The following is a 21,672-nucleotide window of genomic DNA, read 5'->3' as shown; positions in this document are numbered from 1 at the left end:
AAAAAATCAGGTTCGTTGCTGAAAATGTCAACATGTATTATGTATAGTGTGCACACATATGCAAGAGAGGCTATAAACTTGATTACTACAGGTCAGCTCTTCAGGGTAAAACTGTATCCAGATGACTCTAACTTTTTACTGTCATTCTTTAATTGTGAACTTTATTTAAGACAAAAATAATATGAATACAAAGGTAAAAATGTGTGTCTTTGGCAGATTTCCCTCTACTGTCTAACAAGAAGCCTGGGCTACGCTGGAAGGACAGCTCAGCCAGCTGTCAAAGCAGTCTTGGAGAGGATCACCCCCAAGCACAGGTAAGAAGGAGAACTGAACAGAGCAGCACAAGCCTAACTACTCTTGGGATGTTTGCTCTCAGCAGGCTGAGTGTCCTCTGCGATTTCAGATAGTTTTGGTCCTCACAGTCAGCAACTAAAGTTGGAGTTATACTTTTGTTATACACAGGGAAAATATTTTGATGCTCTGATTGAGATAACCATTCCCAAATCATGTGGCAAAGTCACTTTTTCTTCCTGTGTGAGTAAGACTTTGGTTGTCCTGAGGTTTGGATACAAATGTGTTATGTCAGCCCACATGTAGGCATCTCCAACTTGCCCTTCTCTCACAGCACACGACTTAGTTGCCACTGAGATTTGTTTTGTGCCACAGTTTCATCCCAAAGAGCAAACCCCAAATCTCTGATCCTCAGTGCTCTGGAGCTGGCTGTTGGTCTGTGCACAATCTCCTAGGTCTGGATAGGAAGTGGGTCTTCATGTGATACATATTGGCCAAAAACTGTATGTCAGCAGTGAGAGGGTAAGATGGTATCACTCCCAGGTCACTTAAATGTAACCTCCATTGCTTTGTCTCTCTGATGGGAGGCAGAGCAAATCTGAGAACCACGGTAAGACACCAAGTAAAGACTTACATAGTGCTGGCCAGGGGAGCCTAGCACTGGAAACTGGGGTATTTTAGTGTGGTATTTTAGCCCTTAGAGTGCCCATCTCTAATGTTTACTGCTCGCATCCGTTGGGCAGAAGATGCCTTTTCCTAATTTGCAGTAGGCACTTGACTCCATACCTCTCACAGCATCTTCATCTTACTTCAAGGCTTAGGGTACTCTTTGTATTTTCTGCTTTTGGCACTGCAGCAGCAGTAGTACCCAACACTCCTAAGCAGAGCCCAGTCAGTCCCCCTTGCAACTTGGAGCCAGGCCATGTCCGATGTGTCGTAGCCTGATGTGCTTGCTCTTGGATCAGAAGTGATTGGAATTGCTTGACCTCAGGCTCTGCATTATATAAAAAAGAAATCAAGTCTTCTACATCCACGGTGCCAGCTGCATTCTGGTCTGGGACAATAGGGCCAGGAAGGAAATGTCCCACGAGAGCAGAGCAGCACAGTGCTGTCTGGTTGCTGTTCACAAGGAGGGGTGAGACCATGCTGCAGCTTCCACTCGTTGTGCAGTACTTGAAAGCCTTTGTCTTGCTCTTACAAGAGAATTTAAGAAGGCGTTTGTGTGTTTATTGTTGTTTATCACATTTTATCTGAGAGCCTGGCCAACATTCATTTCAGTCATCAAACACAGCTGTGAAGTAGAGGGTAGTCACTATTACCTTCCTGTGCGTCTAGAAATTGAGAAGTCTGATTATTGGCTATACCCATATGAATGTGGGAGTCTGGCACAGAAGTGGAAACAGACATTAAATATTCTAGCCAATAGTAATCATACGGCATTGCAGATAAAATGGCCCACTTCTAAAAAGTTAAAAAAATCTCTAGAATTGGCTTAGTAAAGTAGACACTTATTCTTGTTACTATCAACAGCAGAAGATTTCAGTGCTTGGAATAATAAATTTAAGTCTTAACCAAAAGAAAAATCATCATAAAAGAAGACTAATTGAATTGTTTAAACTACCATCTTACATTTTACAGTTATTTCTGGGTCGCTTCATTCATTCCAACCTGCATTATCTGAGTATGCAGTATTATAAAAGCAGTTGGAGAGAATGGATTATGGCCACATGTGCTTTCTGTAAATTCCAACATGATGCAACAGAAATGCACACAGGAGAATAGAGCAGATTCACTTTTGGTTATTTTCTCATATTTAGGTCTCTTTCTTTCCAAGAAAAACATTACAGGCAATTCATAAAGAGATGGCAGGTTCTTAGTATGAATTACATTATTTGTAGACTATTAAATCTTCCAGTAGAGCATCAGTTCTCCACTCTTAGAGCAATATTATTCCTTTATGGAAAAAAAACCTTTTAGTTTATTGTCAATTACATATGTTTGTGTGTGGATGTACACAGTAAACATGAAAACTAATTTCTAGTATTATGTTTAGATTGAAATTGATTAAAGTATTACATAAAAGATGCTCTAGGCTGTGTTTTTTCCACTGGCACAATTTTATTTGTTCACGCATTTGACAGTTGGCTTCTTACAAGAAACCACCAGAAGTTATGAGGGGACATGTCAAACCCTACAGCCCTGAATTCCAAAGAAAAGCCAGAGAGAGGCCTCAAGATGTCCATCCCCATGTGCCTCGTTGTCCATTTCAGAGCAAGGTCAAAGGTTCTCCACAGATCTCTCCTGGGAATGGGGCACGGGCTGCTGGTTTTTCTGAGTGTGAAGATACAGATGGTGACACTGGGACACATACAGGCCAGGGCTGGAATGAAGTAAAAAAGAGTTATACCTCTGAATCAGAAGATTTTAATGGGAATACGAAAGTGACGTCATCTCTGCATCTGAAAGAAAAAGATGAGAAAAATACAAGGCACCTAGAAGAAAAGCTTGAGCAAGAGCAAAAGGAAGCAAAAAAAAGGCTGGTTCTTTGCACGGAACAACAAGCTATGTATGATTCAAATGGGGTGTACTTAGGTGGAACCACACTGCAGTGTCAAAACAAAAAAATGTTGGGGATTTCAAAGGAGAAGAATACTGAATGGAGAAGAGGTGTTTTCAAGCCATCTGGTTGTCCTGCGCCTCTCTTATTTGTAGATGATGTGCCACCAGCTTTGCCAGTTGACATGAAAGATGCTCTGAGGAGTCCAGACAAAACTGCCAAGGAGCATTCAGCTGGCCAGCCAAAATCACCACTGAGGCTCATTGCCAATGCGATCAGGAGGTCCATTTTGGAACCTCTAACTTCATCTCCAGAAGGACTAAAGCAGGATTCGGACAGCAAAACCAAAGCCTCTTCAGAACAAGCTTCTTTCAGCTTCCCTAGTATTCTTGGCCATAAGAACACTAACAACAACAGAGCAAGTAACAGTCAGCTACAGGAGCTTCAAGTAAGGAAGCAGGCAGGAGAACATTTAGGATGTGGGAGCCTTCTCTCAAGTGCTTCTAAGTTTTCTGCCAGCTCTGAAGAGAGATCTCCAAGTGACACTAAGGACGTGTCCTTCCCAGTCTACAGTCCTCACAGCAGGCCTTCCAAGACTCCTAATATACCTCAGAAACCAACTTGCACTAGGATGGAGGATGTCCCAGGACTCCTAGAAAAGTTTACTTTTAATGAAACTCCTTCAGTGGCTCCCAAGGATGATGTATTAATCTGTAATGAAAAGTACCCTCTTGCTTCATCTCAGGAACCCTGGAACACTCCTAAGGACAGCCTGCATGACTCTGCACAGAAGGGTAGTCTTTCACTCTTTGAGAGACTAAGAAGTAAGATTTGTGAAAGAGAAGGGAATTTCTCCATGTCATCTCTGCCTTTCATGAACGACCATTCTGCAGAAGACAGGCTACATTATCCTTCCACAGGTGAGAAACTGAGTGGGATTATTTATTCCTAGCACTTAACATTTATAAGATTGATCTGCTGTCATGTTTTATGTTTCTTTTATAGTTACTATCTGTGTAAGAAGGCTTAATAAATCTTCCTTAAGGTTTTGGAGTTGCTTCTGGTTTAAAGCTGTTGCCAGAAGTAAGGTGAATATGCAAGCAGTGCACAGCATGCTGGACCCGTGTTTGCTTACTTCAGATGTATTTGAAACAGGAAAACATGCTGGAGTAGGAGCAGTAGAGCAGAATGGGATGGTGTGCAGAGCAGTTGCTGTCATGACACTGAGTGCAGTGTGGAGTATGTTTGATACCTTCTGCATGAGAAGCTCAGGCACTGAAACAATTGGACTGCAGTAAGAAGCTTTGCTGCAGATGTCCCTTTAATCTTGCTTACTGTCACAGTGACCAATCTGTAGGCATGCTTTGGGAGTGTTGTGATGTCATTAATGTCCCCCATTCCTTTTCTTGAGAGGAGATAGCACCTTACTGACCTGCTATGACCTATTTGCAAGTTATTAAAGCCATCTATTGTCAAGTTTGCTTGCAAGAGCACACCTAATATTGAAACTGCAGATAAGGTTAAGAAATACTGATGTCAGACCAAGAACAACTGGTGTAATCTGAGTGTAGGCTGAGAAAGAATTAAGTACAACACAATGTAAAATATAAGAGGTAAGAGAGATACACCTGCCTTTTTCTAAAATCCATCTTTCCAACAGCCCTCCACAGAAGGCTGCAGTTATCTAACTCCATAACCTGTTGAATTTTATTGGCATTCTTACTTGTGCCTTATTTCATGAAATTGTAACCCACATTCAGCATGAAAATAACCATCTGTATGTAAAATACTTGTACAAGTAATGGAGCGTATGTGAAGTTGCTGAAATGTTCCCCTTGAGCTGCCAGACCCCTTTGTGATACTCACTGAAATTGACAGAATAACTTGGGCTCTCATTCCTGGACTTTTAGATCAGAGTCTTGAGCCTCCTTATCTTGCAACTTGCAAAACCACACTTTCCCATTAAGCCAGAGGATGCTAAGGGCTGCCCCGAGGCCACAAAGTTTTGGTACTATTCACACTTGTCACCCTATGGTCTTAAATGAAAAGCTTTTTCTGAATCTATACCAAGTCATCACCTGTAGTCTAAGCCAAGTTGACTTGTTCTTAACCAAATATATTACAGCCATTCAATTCCTACAAGAATGGAAAAGATTCTTGTTAGGTTTGAACAATACTGTACTTTATTTGCATTTGAAAATTTTTGAAGACATGATGATTTAATAATGTGCTGCATTCTTCTGCTGTGCAAGCCAAAAGAGGAATTATTAAATTATTAGTCACTGAATATGAGCATTGCAAATTCTATTCAGAAGAAAAAGACGCAGCTTGGAGATCTAGCCATTTGCCCAGTAATCTGGCATCTTCAACATTTCGACACTGCAGCCCCTTGAACTTTTTCAAACATTCATATTTTGGGAAAGTCAAATTAGTAGAGAGCACTCTACCCTGAAATGTAGCTTGTCTCATACTGGCACTTGTCTGAGGCCCAGGCTTGGCAAATTTCAGTCATGAACTGCTGATGAGTTTTGACCTATGTTACAAATCTTGATTTTTATTTTTACAGTTTACCATTGATCTTAGAAAATTTATTGTCTTTAAAGGAAAAAAAGGAACACTTTAATGAGACTTGGCTTATATTCCTCTTGGTTCTTTGCAGTAGTGTTTTTCTGTCTTATTCAGGGCCAGACAGTCTTGTACTGTGCAAGTATGCTTGGTCTTTCATTACTCTGCTGATTTCTCCCTCGATGGGATGTTGGTTGTGGAGCCAAAGAATGAGCTGAGTAATAAAAGTCCCTGGGATTGAGATGAGACTGGAGAAGCTCATTGAAGAGAAATCCACTGAGGATTAACCAAGTGTGTAGAAACCACATTCAGTTCAGTGAGCTCCTGAACTAAAAACGTGCTTGAAGGCTGGGTGAGTTATTAAGGGGACAAATCACACACGACTGCCCAGTGTTTATGGCGCTGTTTTAGACATCCACTGTTGGAGAGAGACAAGAAGGACCTTCAATCCCACTCCACACGATTACTTCTATGTTATGTTGCTCATCTTTCCCTATGCCTTATCTGTTACTTCATCTGCAAATACATGTCCAGATGTCTTCCGTGTGCTGTTGACTTCTGCATTTCAGACCAATCTAAAACTGTATTCCTACCTTCTGTCATCTCCTGCCAACTGTTCAGCCACCAACTGAAACTCAGCATGATGAAAAAGAGATCTTAATTACTCAGCAGCAGATTGCCTGTCATTCAAGCTTACTCCTGAAGTTATATCTTCCATATGAGTAATCTCAGCTTCTTATCCAGAGCTTATATATAATAAGAGTTATTTCTCCTTACTAAAGTAGTGGGAATTCATGCACTGATTTCAGTGAGAAATTGTTTTTTTAAAAAAATCCTATTTGAATACACAGGTGTCCCCAAACAGCCAGGTGTTCTACTTTGATCAATAAAACTGGTCAGTCTGGTGGCTAACTGATCTCCTTTAAGCCCACTTGCCCTTTTGAAACTTAAAGAAAAGTAACAGCCAAAGGCCTGTTTCACTTATAGGTATTAAAAATCTTTAATACCACAGAAACAACAACAACAAAACAACTTAGAGAGAAACAAAACAAGCCAGTTTGTATGATAGAGGTGCAGTTACTATAGCATCTGCCTTCTCTTGCTGATGGCTGTATGCAGTAGCCAGCTGTCAGATATGTTTGCAGTGAGATACAGGGCTTAGAGTAGGAGTTGCATGAAAACATTTTTAGAATTATCCTTCAGAGTAGATGAGAGTTATTGCAACTCAATTTATGGCTGTTTGTTGTTTACATAGCTGATTTAATTAAGCAGAATTACTGGTTCAACTGATTAAAAAAAAAAAAAGATTAAACATATTATGAACTCACTTTGCTATTTTTGTGCACTTTTAGATTGAAAGGGGATTATTTGCAAATAGTCTTGTGCACAGTTCCTGTTATTGCATCTTTGTACAACTGAAAATGTTTGCAATATTTGTGTCAGCTAGGACACTCTTATTTCAGTGATTTCATGTTTTAGGGAATGCTAGAAGATTGAATTACATGTCTGAGATCCCAAGAAAAGTCTCTGGAAAAGCAGAGGTCTGGAGCCAAATCGCCCTTGATTTCTTCTTGCCTTTCTTTCATCTCATACCTGATGCAAATTCCTATCTGGCTTGGGACACCAGTGTCCTAAGAGATGTGTCCTTTTGCCTTTCTCTTCTGTAAAACACTGATGTACTCAAGGGCCATGATTAACTCCTGTAACCTTATAAAAATATGCAAATCCTGGACATTTACATAGGAAGCCAACAGATTAATGTAACATTATAAAAATTCTGCTATAAAAATAGTTCCTGTTTCAAGAATTTCGGTGTAGTTAAACCACAGTCATTAGTGTGACACAGAATTCTTCCAGGAAGCAGAGGTGAGCTGTGATGTGCATAACTTCTGCAGTGGGTCTTCCTCTGTAAATCTCCAGGACAGTCAGCAGTCGGCTTCCTCCTCCTACTGAAGCTGTAACCTTCTCAACGTGTCTTTATGACACTTCCCCCTCCAGAGAACCTCAGGTTTTCAGAAAAACCAGTAGCCTGGATATTGAGAGGGATTTGCAAAAGTACTGTACGTGAGTCCAGATGCTCCTACTGAATGCAGTGAGGGTTTTTCCTGCTGATGGCATCCAGCGCAGGGCCCTTCGGCCAGAACAAAGTATCTTTGGGACTCACCCTTAGATTACCAAGCTATAATGCACTGGCTGTAGAAGAAATTGTAGCTTTATAGACATAGTTCATCTTGTATCTTACAACATGCAGACATGAGGATGTCAAACCCCAGTATCAAGAACTGGAGACTTTCTTCAGCTTTCTACTCTGAGTTGTATTCTGTGTTGCTGTTAGAACCAATTACAATTAATAATAGTAACAATTAATGGTGACTTCCCTGTGACTTGACAGCTGTATGTTAGGCATGCTGGGAATGTCTTTTGATGGCACTCCTGTTAGTAACTGTTAAATATAAGGCGAGAAAGGTTTAATAAAAATTTCAGAAACGTTTGTTCCTTTCCCCTCTAATGAAGAATTAAGAATAATGAGACATAGCTCACTGTTCTTGGCCATCCGAAGACGTGTCAGCTGGGAAGGAAAAGCTCTAGTATAACATAGATTAATTTAGAAGGGAGGTAGATGGTTGAATTCTTCAGAAATAAGGAAAGAATAACTCTTGTTTTGAAGAAATGAAATGGAGGAAAAAAGAAAGACAAGAAGAGCTGAGTTAGTATTTGGCAAACGTATGTCACTGAGAACTTCTCAGTGGCTAGCAAGCGTTAAGGCTTGATGTATTTGAAGAGAGAAATTATTTGTATCTAATTTGACTACGCCAATTCTAAATTTCATATTTAAATGAGCAATTAATGTAAAATGCCCTAAGTAGAACATTATCTGGAAATTCCTGGTCCAAATTCCCACAGCTGGCAGCGAAATTCTGCCTATTGTACCCCTCTGGAAAAAAGGCAAGTGAAAAGCTTAATGCTCGGGCATCTATAGTAGAATAGGTAGATGCTGTAATACAGAACAGTGGTTTCTTCAAAATTAGAATGATTTTTTTCTAGTTCTGCATAAAGCAGTTTGTTCATTGAAGTATTTTCTTACTATGCTCGTTATTATTGTCTTGAAGTTGAAATCAGGGCAATTTCAAGTATGTTTTTCTGCTCTTTCCTGGAACAAAGAAGCCAAGCAAAAATAGTTGAGGCGAACACAGAGTGGCTGCCCCTTTACTGTTGGAAGTAAGGCACTGTTTCACTAACTCTGTACCCTGAAATGTGGCAGTGCCATGCATCTGAGAGCCAAAAACTCACCTTCCTTACTCCAGTTTTTTCACTATTCACTGTGTGTTTATGGGGTGTCTCTCTGGAGCACCAAGGTTTTCAGTTTTCCATGTTGTATTAGTGGAGAGCTCCGGTGATGTGAAACATGCGTGCAGTGCGTGGGACAGAAGCCATAACCCAACACACACAATTCAGGCTATGGGACAACATGTATGAGTGGGTTCCCAGGGCTCACCTTCCTGGAGACTTTGCAGGTGGTGAACTCCCTGGCAGCTGCTTCTGGTGGCCACTGTCTCCCAAGACTCAGGATGCAGCATCCCTTCACAGGCTGTTGAGCTGTTTAGGAGCAGCTTAAATGGCTTTTCTCTGCAGAGCGAGGTGCTAGCACATGGCTCTCTTAGCTGACAGGCATTGGCAAGGCTGTAGACATGAATTTATTCCAGGTCCTCATGCTCATGAGATAACCCTTGATGAAGGTCCTTGGAGATGTCAGCAATCCTCTCTCCGTTCCAGAAAGACACCTGAGGAGAGGCGGGTGCCTCTGCTATATTTATATAGAGAAAAAACAGTCTGTTTTTTCTCTAGACTTTGTAACACTGCTTAAATTATTGATGTTGCTCAAAGAGAAGAGCATGGAGAAGCCGTCACTTATTCCCAGAGCAGAGAGAAGAAAGGGAGCGTGTAATTGCTTGCATGGCCAGCACTGCGGGGGCTCCCCAGAAGGTTTGCCCATTGCATATTATGATATATATTGATCTCACCCTCAGTGTGACTGCAGGATAGTTACTGTGCTAGTTTGGTTGTACAAAGAAATGCGAGATAGGTGAATTAACTCCTCAAAAGAAATAGTGAATGCAGTACTGCCCATGCCTTCTTCTGTCTCCTGCACTGGCAAGGCTGGCTGTCCCTGCTGGCCTGCCAAAAAACCCTTTGAGCTTGCAGCTCCAATGAAGGCAAGGACTGGGTGCTTCCAAAAATGAAATGTTTGGGGGAAATAACAGAATTTTGTCTCAAATTACTTGGATTTGCTCTCATTGCTTTACCTCCTGGGATGAACATGTTTCTTGGCTCCAGGTTTTAAATCAGGGTTTGAGACAAAAATGCCATCTGAGGACTGAGATGAAGGAGAAGGCAAAAGAAAGAAGAAGCATTCCCACTTAGTGAGTGGGAAGTGATTTTAATCTGAATGCAACTTGCACATAGAAAGCTAACTGTTACCTGGCAGATAAAAATAAATAAATAAATGCTGGCTTTAAATAAGGTACGTTTCCAAGATGTTGCCCAGCTGTTAATCATTAACCCTATAGCAGGTTGAAGTGTAGAGACAGATGTTCCAAAAGCAGTTTTATTTTCTTAAATAAAGAGAATGAAGCTATGAATTAGACAAATTAAGAAGAAATTCAAATATTTACACCCAGTTGAAACAAGATGCTGGGAAAACAGGCATTATAAAATTGCTGCAATTAAATGTAATTTAATTTGTAATTCTGAAAGCGTGCTTCCTCTACAGGCAGCCTTTGAGTTTTCCTTATGAAATGCATTGTTGTGATGTATGGATTTTCCTGACTTATTATGGCATTTTAATCAACAGTTCAATGATGTGATAATATTCCTAAAGCAGAAAAATAAGTGACGTTTGTTTAGACATAATTAATTAAATATTTATGTTGCATGAGGCTGTGTGATAAAGCCTTGTTCTCGTAGTCCATTTGCTTCTGATTACATTTGTGATTTTTTTCTATGACCAGACATTCTGACGCCAACTATTTTACACTGAGCAGATGTCATGTAGTAAAAATGGGTGCCAGATGCTACAAGCCACATAAGGGTAATTTGTTTAAGAGCTGGCTCAGACTTTTTGCATTCAATTACACTGTATAGCGAACCTTACACAATCATTTGGGTAATATGGCTAACTTCAGATATGCATTTTAATGAATGTTGAATGCATTCAGAACAGCATGCTACGTGGAGAGGGCTCAAGGAATTAATTTGTTTGTCTACAAAAAAAAAACCTAAAAAAAAAAAAAGAAAAAAGATATACCAGGCAGGGTTTTTGACAGTGACCAAAATCCAATTAATGCAGTGAGCCAAATTTCCAAATTGCTCTGGGTGCTGCTGATTAGGACCTGGGGCAGGTGCAAAGTGTCTGTATATGTTAAAGAATGGTATTTTTTGCCTCTTTAATGGCTTTGTTCCCTCTACTTAGGATGTGAACTTCCACCTGTCAGGAAACAGACTGCGGAGTATTTTACTTCTTCCTCTGATGAAGATGAATTTGAATTCAAGCATTCATTAACATATAAGGTAACCTTTTCTTTGAAGCAAAAATACATTTCCTCAGTTGGACTATATTTAAGATTCATATGACTTTGTTCTAAAGCACTCCACGATTTCTTTAAATGGGGATTGGAACATTTTGTCACCGAGGGTAACATGCCATGGATGTAAAATACACTAAAACTGTGACAGATGAACATGAAAATTTTTCTCCTCCTTGAATCTGTAATTCCCCCAGGTTACACTAGTGTTGATGGAGAAGGTCTTAATTGGACAAACAGACATGTTTAACTGAAACCACTTTGAAGCAGTATTCATAAGTGGCTTTAATATGTAGCCCGACAAGCAAACCATTGAAAAAATTAAACCAAACAGATGCAGATTTCCCGTGGGGAAATACAACTTCATTTGTGAGGCAGTACAGGCAGATTGCATGAAAAACTCTGTGTTTACTTTAATCAGCATGGCTACATGAGCTGGAAAGTCACACCCAGACCACATACATGGAAAGGATGTGCTGTACACTGGCATCTCCCAGCCCTAACACAGCTCCTGTGTCTTTCTGGAGCAATGGATTTAAATCACCAGTGAACTCTTGATACCCAACTCTGACCTGAAGAAGCAGCTTTTATTGCCTGACTAGCTCATCAGATAAACATTAAACTTTTTTTTCTGCAGAGAGAATATAAGTAAGTGGAAGTTATAGTGTAAGGTGGCCCTTTCATTTGTTGCCTTTCGAGGGCAAAAGGAGAGGATCGGCTCTGGAGGAAGCAATGCAAAGCAAAGTGCAACAGTGCTTGGCTGCATATCCCACCTGTGATGCTGGATAAGGATGCACTGAGATTGCAGAAACCTTCTGAAGCAGAGTAGATTTTGGAAAAGTTATCAACAAATGTAGGAGCAACCAGCGTTTAAACTTTTTGTTATCCTAGAGCACCTTCAGTTCATTTTTAAGAGAAGATATTCAGATATGAAATATTTCATGGCACATAAGCATTTTCAGTTCTCTTCCTCGTACCACTGTTGCCCACTCTACCCACAGTTTGTCTGGCACTGTGAGGCAGCATGGAAGTCCCCCAACTCACTTTGTCTCTCTAAGTTACCTCCAAGTACCTCTGTTTAGCCAGTGCCACTGTTTTTCACTGATAAAACTTTGTGAAAAAAATGCTAGTGGCTTCCTGGCCTGTTAGTTTTTCAGCAGTTTTGTCTACAGTGCCCATATATCCTGTCTCCTCCTGAGTGAGAAAACCACAGCCTTGAAGCATTTCCAGAGAGCTTAGACCAAGAGCAAGGTGAAGCATTTCCCCAGCAGCCTTGCAGTGCGTGCCCTCTTCAATTGCACTGCACAGGTGTGAGTTACAATCAAACCAGCTAGATTTTGAAAGACCTGTTTCTACATGTAACACTCACTGGAACCATCAGAGACAGCATTCACACCTCAGACTGAATTTTCTACTCCAGCAGTGGGGTTGAGTTTTCTTATTCCAGTGCTTCTCACTGCCTGTGCCTGGCTTCTCCCTCAGGTACGTAGTGTCTGCACATGCCATAGGCAATGCTGCTTTGTGTACAGTCCTCCCTATCATTTGAACCTTCCTATTGGTAAAGACACTTCATGCTTAGTGTTGCAGAGGGCTCTGTAAAGTTTCAAAGCTCATATAGGGAAGTGCTTGAAGATATTCCCTACACCAGTATTTTCATTTCAGTGAGGTTGCCCAAGCAACTTGCAGTGCTTTGCTCTGTGCAGGGCAGTTGGATTAGACGATCTCCAGAGACCTCTCTGAGTCTTAGTGATACTGTGATTCTGGGAAAGGCTTGTGGAAGCATTTGGTGGCATACTTGTACTTTGATTGTTTCTTGTTGTGTTGGTGTTGTTTTTTTCCCTTTTATAGGCTAAAAGATCTCTTAGAAGGAGAAGAAAACTGGAGAAGGAGACAAAACAATTGATTAAACAAGAGGAGCTGAAGAGACTTCATAAAGCACAGGTGACAGTGTTGCTCACAAATGGACATTTTTCTCCCAGGAATGCTTGGCGAGGACAGGGGTGGAAAATATCTCCTCTGCGCCCTTGCTCTTCACTGGAGCCCACTGACTACCACACTGAAATCCACCCAAAGTATCAGGTGCAGTAAGATTCATGTGGCAGGGCCTCACACCTCTGTGTGACAAGTCCAAGTGTGCCCCAGCAGACTGTCACAGCTTTGTAAGTATGCATAAGTGCATGAAAAGGAGCAGTAGTGACTGGCAATAGCAGTAGAACACATTGATTTTGAAGGACAGAGAGAGAAAAAGGAAATGTCAGCCCCTGAGAAAGCAAGAAGCTCAGCTATCATCCTGGCACACTACCAGGACTCTGGTAAAATAGAGCGAGGGATTTTGTACTCGCTGCCTTAGAGGTGAAAGTGAACCTTTTTATTTATTAACTGATTTTTTTAAATGCTGATGCTAGGTCAGTTCAGTTTATTCAGACCCTGAAAAACAATCGTGTTTGTTGAAGTCAGAGTTCTACATCATCCTCTGTTGTATTACAATAACAAGTGGATGGTTTTGGATGGATCCATGTCTCTAACCTAAAGAAAAGAACAATTATGTTATCCTTTTTATTTTGACAGATGTAAATGATCCCAAAGTAATATTATTTCCTCTCACTGCTTTATGGAAGTAATCAAGTCCAAACATTTTGAAGTGTCTTTCTTGTTTGCTAGGCTGTTCTGAGGGCTGGGTTTGGTTCGCCCCAACACAGCCTGAAGTGGAAACTTCAGTCATATAAAGGTGCTTTGTGTCCATTATCCATTAGGCACCTCTGAAAATACCCACAGTATACTGGGGTTCTTTTAGTATCTGAAATACTTATCTAGCCACATTTTGGTGCAGGTGGTAGAATTGTTAAATTGCTTAGGCACCAAACACACATAATGACTTGCATATCCCGTGACTCCTCAGAAGTCTCTTCAAACTGTTTCTCTAACCACTGAAGCTACCTTTTGTCTCTGAATTCTTAAGCTACGTCTGCAAATTTTCTATCTTTTCAATTTTGCAGGCAATCCAGCGCCAACTAGAAGAACTGGAGGAAAGACAGAGAGCACTGGAGGTTTTTGGTGTTCAGTTGGAGAGAGAACTCAGAGGAGAATCTGGTAAATGAAGGAGTGTTCGTTCTTGATAGTTTTGGGTTTTGGTTGTTTTCTCTGTTGTTTTTTGGTTTGTTTGTTTTAAGAAGAGAGTTTTTATTTTTGTCATGGAATTCAGTGCAAAATTTTAAATGAAATATGGAAGGAGAGAAATCCTTGTTTACCCCTTTCCTCAAACTCTGTTAGCTCAAGCACCCTTTAGCTGAGCATTGTAACATTCTTTTGATTATATATATATATATATGATATAGCAACAGCAGCCTGCAGTCCCACCACTCCAAATAGGTGAAAGATAATAGGAGCATCATCCTGCATGAGGCTTTCACTTGCCTGAACCAACAGTGCCAAGTGTCCTGAAACATGGTGCTGCTCTCCCAGTGCTCCCCAGCACTGGCAGGGTGAAGCCGGGGAAGCCTTCTGCAGCAGGGTGGGACAGGACAAAAGGGGATGAGGGAAAGATTTGTGTGTGTAAGTGGCTTCAGGGGAGCCTTTATTTCTGTGCCAAAAGGGTTCTGGGGAGCAGACAGCCCAATTGAAAGCATCTGTTTATCTTTGTTTTAGAAAGGTGAACCTGAAGCTTTTGGGGCATGCAGTTACGCAGCACTGGATATGTTTTGGCACCTGACCTTGTCATCTTAGTTAGGAAACCTAGCAAAATCTCTACACACCAGATGTTTTAATGCCATATTTCTTAGCAGTTATTGCCCTTATTCTAACACCAAACTGTCCAGTTCAACAAGAGTATTTTATGTTTATTAGCAACTTTCCTATAACTAATAGTTCTTATTTATTTAAATGTTATTTAAAAGGCTAGAAACCATTTCTTTTTCTTAAACAAAAACACTACAATTTATCAAATAGCACCTAGTGTTTCTCATCTGTGAGAAACATTCCTAAGACTGTGAGGACTGCTATATTAGCTTTGTTCTTTACTACTGATTTCAATGAGAGTGGCTGGCTTGGAAGCTATCAAAAATATGAGGAACAAGAGATTTCTAGCTCTTGGGATAGATGCAGAGTACTGGGATGGATGGCCTAGAGCTACCTCTTGTTTTGCTGTTTTGACAATCGCATTTCCTAAAGAAGGCTATCTGCCAAGAGATCGATGCTTCTCATTCTCTTCCCATCCTCAGTAATTGGATTGCCCTCATTAAGGTGAAAGTAGCATTTTTTCTCCCTGTTGATTGTTTGCGTGTAGGTGGCCAGTTACAAATAGGGCAGATACTGAAACGTAGGATGTTACTGTCTCTCAATAGCTCTTCTGGTGCAGAAGCATGGAGCTGTAAGTTTCCCAAACAAAAAGTAAGTGCTTTGTCACTTGAATCATATGTGTAATGATGCAGGAATCAGTGAGTTCAGTGTTCCATTCGACCTTCTTAAAAATAATGGGCATTATTGTTTAATGAATGACCAGTGTTTATTAGGTTAAGTTGTATTTAAGCAGGTCTGTGCTTATGTAATTCAAGTGGTTTAATAGGTATTATTAAGGTGATTAGAAAACGATCATGGTTCAGCAATAATATTGAGCTGGAAAGGTTGTGAATAACCAAATTTAGAGACAGGCCTGCAAACACTGGTCTTCAGTGACATTTACGCAGCTCTCCTTTAATAATTCCGTAGGCAGAGGATGAATGGCCCCTTTGTTAGCTGGGGTTATTCATTAGCTCCTCAGCTGAATTAGAAGAGAACATGCGTGGGTGTGAAACAACTGCCATGAAGACTGATGAGCAAAATAAGGCTTTCATGATCTTCTAATTGTAGTGACAATCCATGCTTTTTTTTTTTTTTTTTTTTTTTAAAGAGAGAAAGAATATCAATCCTATGAGTATTTTTTCATGGCCCTTATTCCCTTTATTCTGATTCTAAATACCGAATAATAAATAATTAATGTATCACTGCTTTGTTTTCCACTGACATTTGTGGAGGCTTATAGAGATCTTTTGCCTACAAGAAAATACAGAAATAAAAATCCCCAAGCACGTTTTCCACTGAAATTAGCATAGCCAATCAATTGACTAAAAAATGAGGAATTCATGAGGAATGGTGGTAAAGAAGAAAATCTGTGTAGACAGAACATGGAAAAAAAAAAATCCAGCTCTGATTGGGAATGTGAGCAAACATCTGCACATGTGGATCATTTTTGATTTCATAAGGATCTATCCAAGGTTTCTCAGAACTTCCAACAAAGTCAAAAGAAATCAGCTGAAAACCTCTGCGATAAAGGAATATGAGGTTTAGAAGTTCTTAGGGAGGAGCAACTTGCAGGTCCCCTCTGTGTGTAACACAGAGACAACAGAGCATTGCTTTGTGGATAAAGGGTTGAAGGTAAAAGGCAGCCACAACCTACTCTCAAAAGCAATGAATGCTGAAATAGCTATGATGTAATGAGAAGAATATCCAGTTTTCAAATGGGATCAAATGGGTTACAATAGATTTGGGCAAACCAGAAGTAAAATTTTGCTTTAGCAATGCTATAACAAAAAGCCATCATGGCTAACAAAACAAATTCTCTAACCTTTAAAAAAAAGATCTGTCTTGCTACCTTGTGTTGAACCTGTAAGAAGCTACCATTAACACGTCCCAACAAGAACTGCTCTGGCAGTCACTCTAAGAAATTTTTATCATCGTTTGCTGACCTGAAAGACCCAGTAGAAACACATCCTTTACTGCCAGTTTTTCATGGAGTTGGGCAGAGATCCGGCCAACTTTTCACTTTCCTGTTGCTTTATCCTCTTGTTTCATGGTAACTTCAGACTGGGGTCAAATCCCAATGTGAAATCACCAAACACTGTGCAAGCTGGCATGACTCCTGATCTTGGCACAGGGGCCCATGCACTTGTGATGCTCGCACAAGCTGACCCAGGCCCTCTGAGATGACAGCGCCTGCCTGTAGTTCTTCATCAGCACAGGGGTCATGTAGAAAGGTGGCTGGGTGCTTCTGTTTTATGGGAGAAAAAAGGGTGAAAAACATGAAGTGAGGAGCATGTTAAAAAGAACCTCAAGAAAAATAAATAACTAAAATAAATAAAACAAATTCCTCTCGAAAGGTGAATAGCCTCAGCTTGATTAGGAGTGTCATTGGACTTAGATATTCTCTTGACAGGCTTGACTGAGGAATACTGCTGGTAAAATCAGCTTACCTGCTCATTTGCAGATAGCTTTGCAAAGGAAAAGGAGAGCAATGTTTAAGCAGGAATCCATTTCTGATTAACACAGGTAGGGAAGTTACTTACCGTCTCCTCTCATCATTATATCCTGCTAATGCAGCAAATGCTCACTCCAAGAAGATTGGATGAATATGAAGGTGGATGTCTGGGGAGGGCCATACGAAAGGGCACATGCCCTGCCCCACACTCTGACCTGCCACTGGAGAACTCCAGGGGTTCTTCCTTGCCAAAGATTTTTTACAGGCTATGTTTTAGAGCAGTAAAGGCTCTTAAGTGGTAGAGGAGGAATCTGTGCTGCTCTTTAGTGAAATGGCCTCAGTCTGTGCACTCTCTGGGAGATAAACATCTCTTCTTACATGTATGCACAGCGTCAACCAGTCATGACTTAACTCCAATTATTACAAAACCACCCCAGAGTAATAGATTTTTCTGGTGCCACAATCCTTCCTGACAATTGAAGCAAATGCAGATTTAGAGGCCTGTTGGCAAATGAATGAAAATATGTAGGGAACCTGATGGTGCTTGTGCTGCCCACTGGAAGCAGGGACTCGGGTGATACATGCCAGCAAATTCATCTTAATCTGATCATGTTATCGGATATCTGTCTATATAGACAGATCCAAAGTCTGCTATTAACCAAGAAGGCAGAATTATCAAAGGCAGAACTAAAAGAAAGCGAGTGACCATTTGGGGGGAGAAAAAAGAAAAATCCATTGAAAGGAAAAACTTGATTTCCAAACAAACAATGTTTGTAAATCTAACGCATCTTTAACTGCAATAAACTACAGCACTCAAACAACCATAAACAGGTGTGTTATATATGTGATGTCTGGGCATTACCTCTGTAAATTGCATGGAGAAGAAAAATAAATCTGCTTTGGGGCTCATCTAGCCTTACCAATGAGGATTATTGAAAGTGACCTCAAGTGGCAAGAGCATTGGAAGGAAGCCCAGTAATGCATATTCAGATTTGCTATTTTCAACAGTTTCAGGCACACAGGATGAAACTCAGTTGCTTCATGAATGGTTTGAACTGGTCCTGGAGAAGAATAAACTAATGCGTTACGAGTCTGAGCTTTTGATTGTGTAAGTAAGAATGAACACTAATGCAAAAGATGCGGAGGGGAGACAGAAACTTGTACTCATAGGACATCTGAACATGTTGCTGTGAGATAGAGTTTTGAACTGTCATGGAATGAACATACTTAGAGTACAGGCTGTTGTGAATGCAGACCTCCAGTTGAACCCTCCTCATTGTTTCCTTCTCACAGTGCTTCAATTTATTTCATTCCTATAGGATACTCAAAAAAGCTACAGCACACATGTTCTGTCTTTATGCAACATGGGTCTAATGAACACTTAGGCATTTTTCTTGTATAAGGGAAATAGTCTGACAAGTGTATCTCACAAGAGACAAAATCAAAGAATTCAGTACTGAGATGAAACAAGTACATACACCAAGCCAATAAAAGCTGCCTCGTGCTGCTGTTTGTAGTTGCTGGAAACAATGTTGGCTGTAGCTGCTTCATCTCTCATCCTCTGCAGCGTGCTCAGCAGATAGCTGTAGGTGGCTCCCAGATATTTTCTCCACTATCTCTGGATGATGCAGGAAGGCATTTAGAGCTGCAGTAGTCATTATTCATTCTGGCTGGACTCTGTGGGAGGGCTCAAGGTTGTCCAGAATGATTATATGAGTACAACCGAAAAGCTTTGACATAGCTGGTCAAAGCCCTGAGTGCTGCACTGTAAGAAGGAGCTTAATCCAATGCATAAAGCGAAAAGTGGTAATAGTACTTCTGTCATTGTTGTGCACAGGCAATAGTTTTAGCCTTGACTGCCCTTGAGGAGAAAATATTGAATAAACAGAATATGTGAAATCTTGATTGAAATAATACTTGTATCTGTATGACTTTATTTATTTATTTTTATTATTTAATGTATATTTTATTGTACCCAGAGCCCAAGAATTAGAATTGGAGGACCATCAAAGCAGATTGGAACAAAAACTGAGAGAGAAGATGGCCATTGATGGTAAGTGAAAGTGGGGAACATGCTATTCTACATTCATAGACATGCCCATTTGAGTACCCACTTGCTTTGAGAAGCAGAGAGGATTATACTTTTCCTTCTGTGCTCTTCTGCAAGGTTATATCAGCTACAGGGCTGCAGGTTACCATTGTATTTTGGAACTGCTTTTATGTACTTGGGTCTACAGTTTGCATTTGTCCTTTCATTCAGCATTAGAAGAGTGTGGGGATGATGAATAGAGGCAGACGGGTAAATACATGGCACTGAATACACCAAAATATCCTGTTGGTTCTAAGCATGTGGACTATGAGTGACTACAGTTTTCAGCATTTTTGTCTGAAAAGCAGTTTATTTTCTTACAGATTCTGCATTTTGTGACTGGGCATTTTGAGTTTTATAAACTAATCTTGAAGTCCAGCACAAATGCTGTTACGTTAGATTTCACACCCTAGTGACAGTAACTGCTACCTACCATACAGCATTTTAATTATGGTGTAATGTTTAGGCAGCATTTGAACAGTTTTTGTAAATAAGTAGCATTCTTACTACTGATTTCACAGCCTAAGTTTTGCTAAAAGTTCTACTGTACACTTTGGGGGCTTCAGTGGTCAACTTCTAATGGCCTCAATGCAGGATAAATTTTCCCTGGACTGTAATGTGAAAAATATTAATCGCTATTGACTTCATTTTAGTGTAAGATTTAATCCAAGTACAACAGCTGTTAAAATGCAAATTATGGCAACAAAATGATCTGGATTATGACCTCTTGTTTCGTGATCTTTCAGATAGCCTTAAAAATGAGATGGATCTAAATGAGGAAGATGAAATTTTTATTGAGATGATGAAAGTGGTTGAAGAAAGGGACAAACTCGTGTCTGCCTTAGAGGAGCAGAGAGTGAAAGAACAAGCAGAAGACCAGTGCTTTGAAAGCATTCTGTTATCAAGGGGCTGTCAGCTGAGTGGCATTTAAACTGCCATGTCCAAACAAATGTAATTCCAGCAATATTTGTAATCATGGAGGTACTGTTTTCTGAAATTTAAGGTAATTCAAATTTGAAGTCAGTTTATTTGAATGAGGTCATCCCGTTATCAGGAGCTTTTAAACAACTTCTGTGCTCACACTGATGTGAATCACTTCACTGTCAGCATCAAGAATCACAAGAATAAAGATGGAATGGATTTACCTGAGAGACGCCGCAGCCTGTGAAAGGGAAATTGGCACTCCAGTGTTTCCTTGGAATGTTATTTTACTGCTGAAAATAGAGTTATTAAGAAAAAGGATGATGTCATATAGTATTTTTGAGATGGCATTATTTTCTGTCTGCTCGTATGACTCTTTATGTGGTTTTGCTTATATTTTGGCACAGCGAAGCCATGATGAACTATTTAAAGGTCAAAAGCAAGCATCTCATGTAGAAATAAGGTTAGTTCTTTTTTTTTTCTGGTAGAAAAGTCTTTTGACTGATAACTATGCGTAAGCACTCATTAAAGCCATTGTAAATACAAGGTCAGATATGAATTTCCTAGGTATTCTTATGTTTTAGAGCACCATGTGTTTTTGAACAAGCTGTTAAATATCTCCACGTTTTGTAAAATGGTAAGGGGTCATCAAATGGGTAACTCCACTAAGTCTGTTAGGTACTCAGAATAGCTTTTGTCTGTCACTGATTAAGGTCTTCTCTAAAGCATGCTGAATGATAATTTTAAAATACTTTTCCACCCCTGCTTCAAAGGATATATCACAAGAAGTATCGTGAGGGTGTAGCAGCTGACAGATCTCCCTTAGAGTAATTCCTCAGAAGGGCTGCAAAAATTATTGAGTTTTGCAATAGCAATGTTTGATAGATAATGTTGTGATTACATTTACATTACATTTATATTGCTGCTCAAGAAATGTATATGTAGATCTTTTGCTTAAAGGAAGTGCCTGCTATCTTTTTTTTTCTTTCTGTAGTCATGGCATAGCAGATGTGCAGAAATTCTTGTTGATATTCAGGATAGCTTCATGTACTTTCTTAAATCTGCAATTCTGCAATATAAGATTGGTAAGATTTCAGACTTGTACATACGATGCACTTATTTTCAAACTGAAAAACCAAGGAGACCAAAAGGCTGTTTCTTCTTGAACATCATTTTACCTCACACTTTGACTCGGAAGATTTTGATGTTCTCATTATTTCATGACTGGTGCTTACTTGCAAGAGTTGTCTTTGTACAGCCAAAGCTACAAGCATTCTTGTTATGAGAAAATTAAGCTAAATAACCTCTTGGTAACTAGCTGTAGGGTAACAGATACAGTGGATCTTAGTATGATAATTTATGAGTTATCTTCAGTTTTTGCTGTATTGTAAGAAATCTAAAATATCCTTTCTAAAATTAAAAAAAAAAAAAAGGTTTT

General features: G+C 40.0%; 1 protein-coding gene across 8 annotated transcripts in view; it reads left to right on the top strand.

The window, feature by feature from the left end:
* The window catches only part of MICAL2 (microtubule associated monooxygenase, calponin and LIM domain containing 2), a 118,815-nt gene extending 97,143 nt beyond the window's left edge, over positions 1–21,672 (top strand). For all 8 annotated transcript variants that reach the window (XM_048948787.1, XM_048948785.1, XM_048948790.1 and 5 more), the window contains 8 exons: positions 217–314; positions 2,433–3,768; positions 10,884–10,981; positions 12,844–12,936; positions 13,992–14,085; positions 18,233–18,332; positions 19,204–19,277; positions 20,060–21,672. In XM_048948787.1, the coding sequence (XP_048804744.1) occupies positions 217–314; positions 2,433–3,768; positions 10,884–10,981; positions 12,844–12,936; positions 13,992–14,085; positions 18,233–18,332; positions 19,204–19,277; positions 20,060–20,244 (2,078 nt within the window). In that variant the 3' untranslated portion in view covers positions 20,245–21,672. The remainder of the gene's footprint in view (positions 1–216; positions 315–2,432; positions 3,769–10,883; positions 10,982–12,843; positions 12,937–13,991; positions 14,086–18,232; positions 18,333–19,203; positions 19,278–20,059) is intronic.

Source organism: Lagopus muta, chromosome 6 (genome assembly GCF_023343835.1).
Source record: "Lagopus muta isolate bLagMut1 chromosome 6, bLagMut1 primary, whole genome shotgun sequence".
Taxonomy (NCBI): Eukaryota; Metazoa; Chordata; class Aves; order Galliformes; family Phasianidae; genus Lagopus; species Lagopus muta.
The sequence above is the reverse complement of the archived record's forward strand: the minus strand, read 5'-3'. Positions and strand labels throughout refer to the sequence as shown.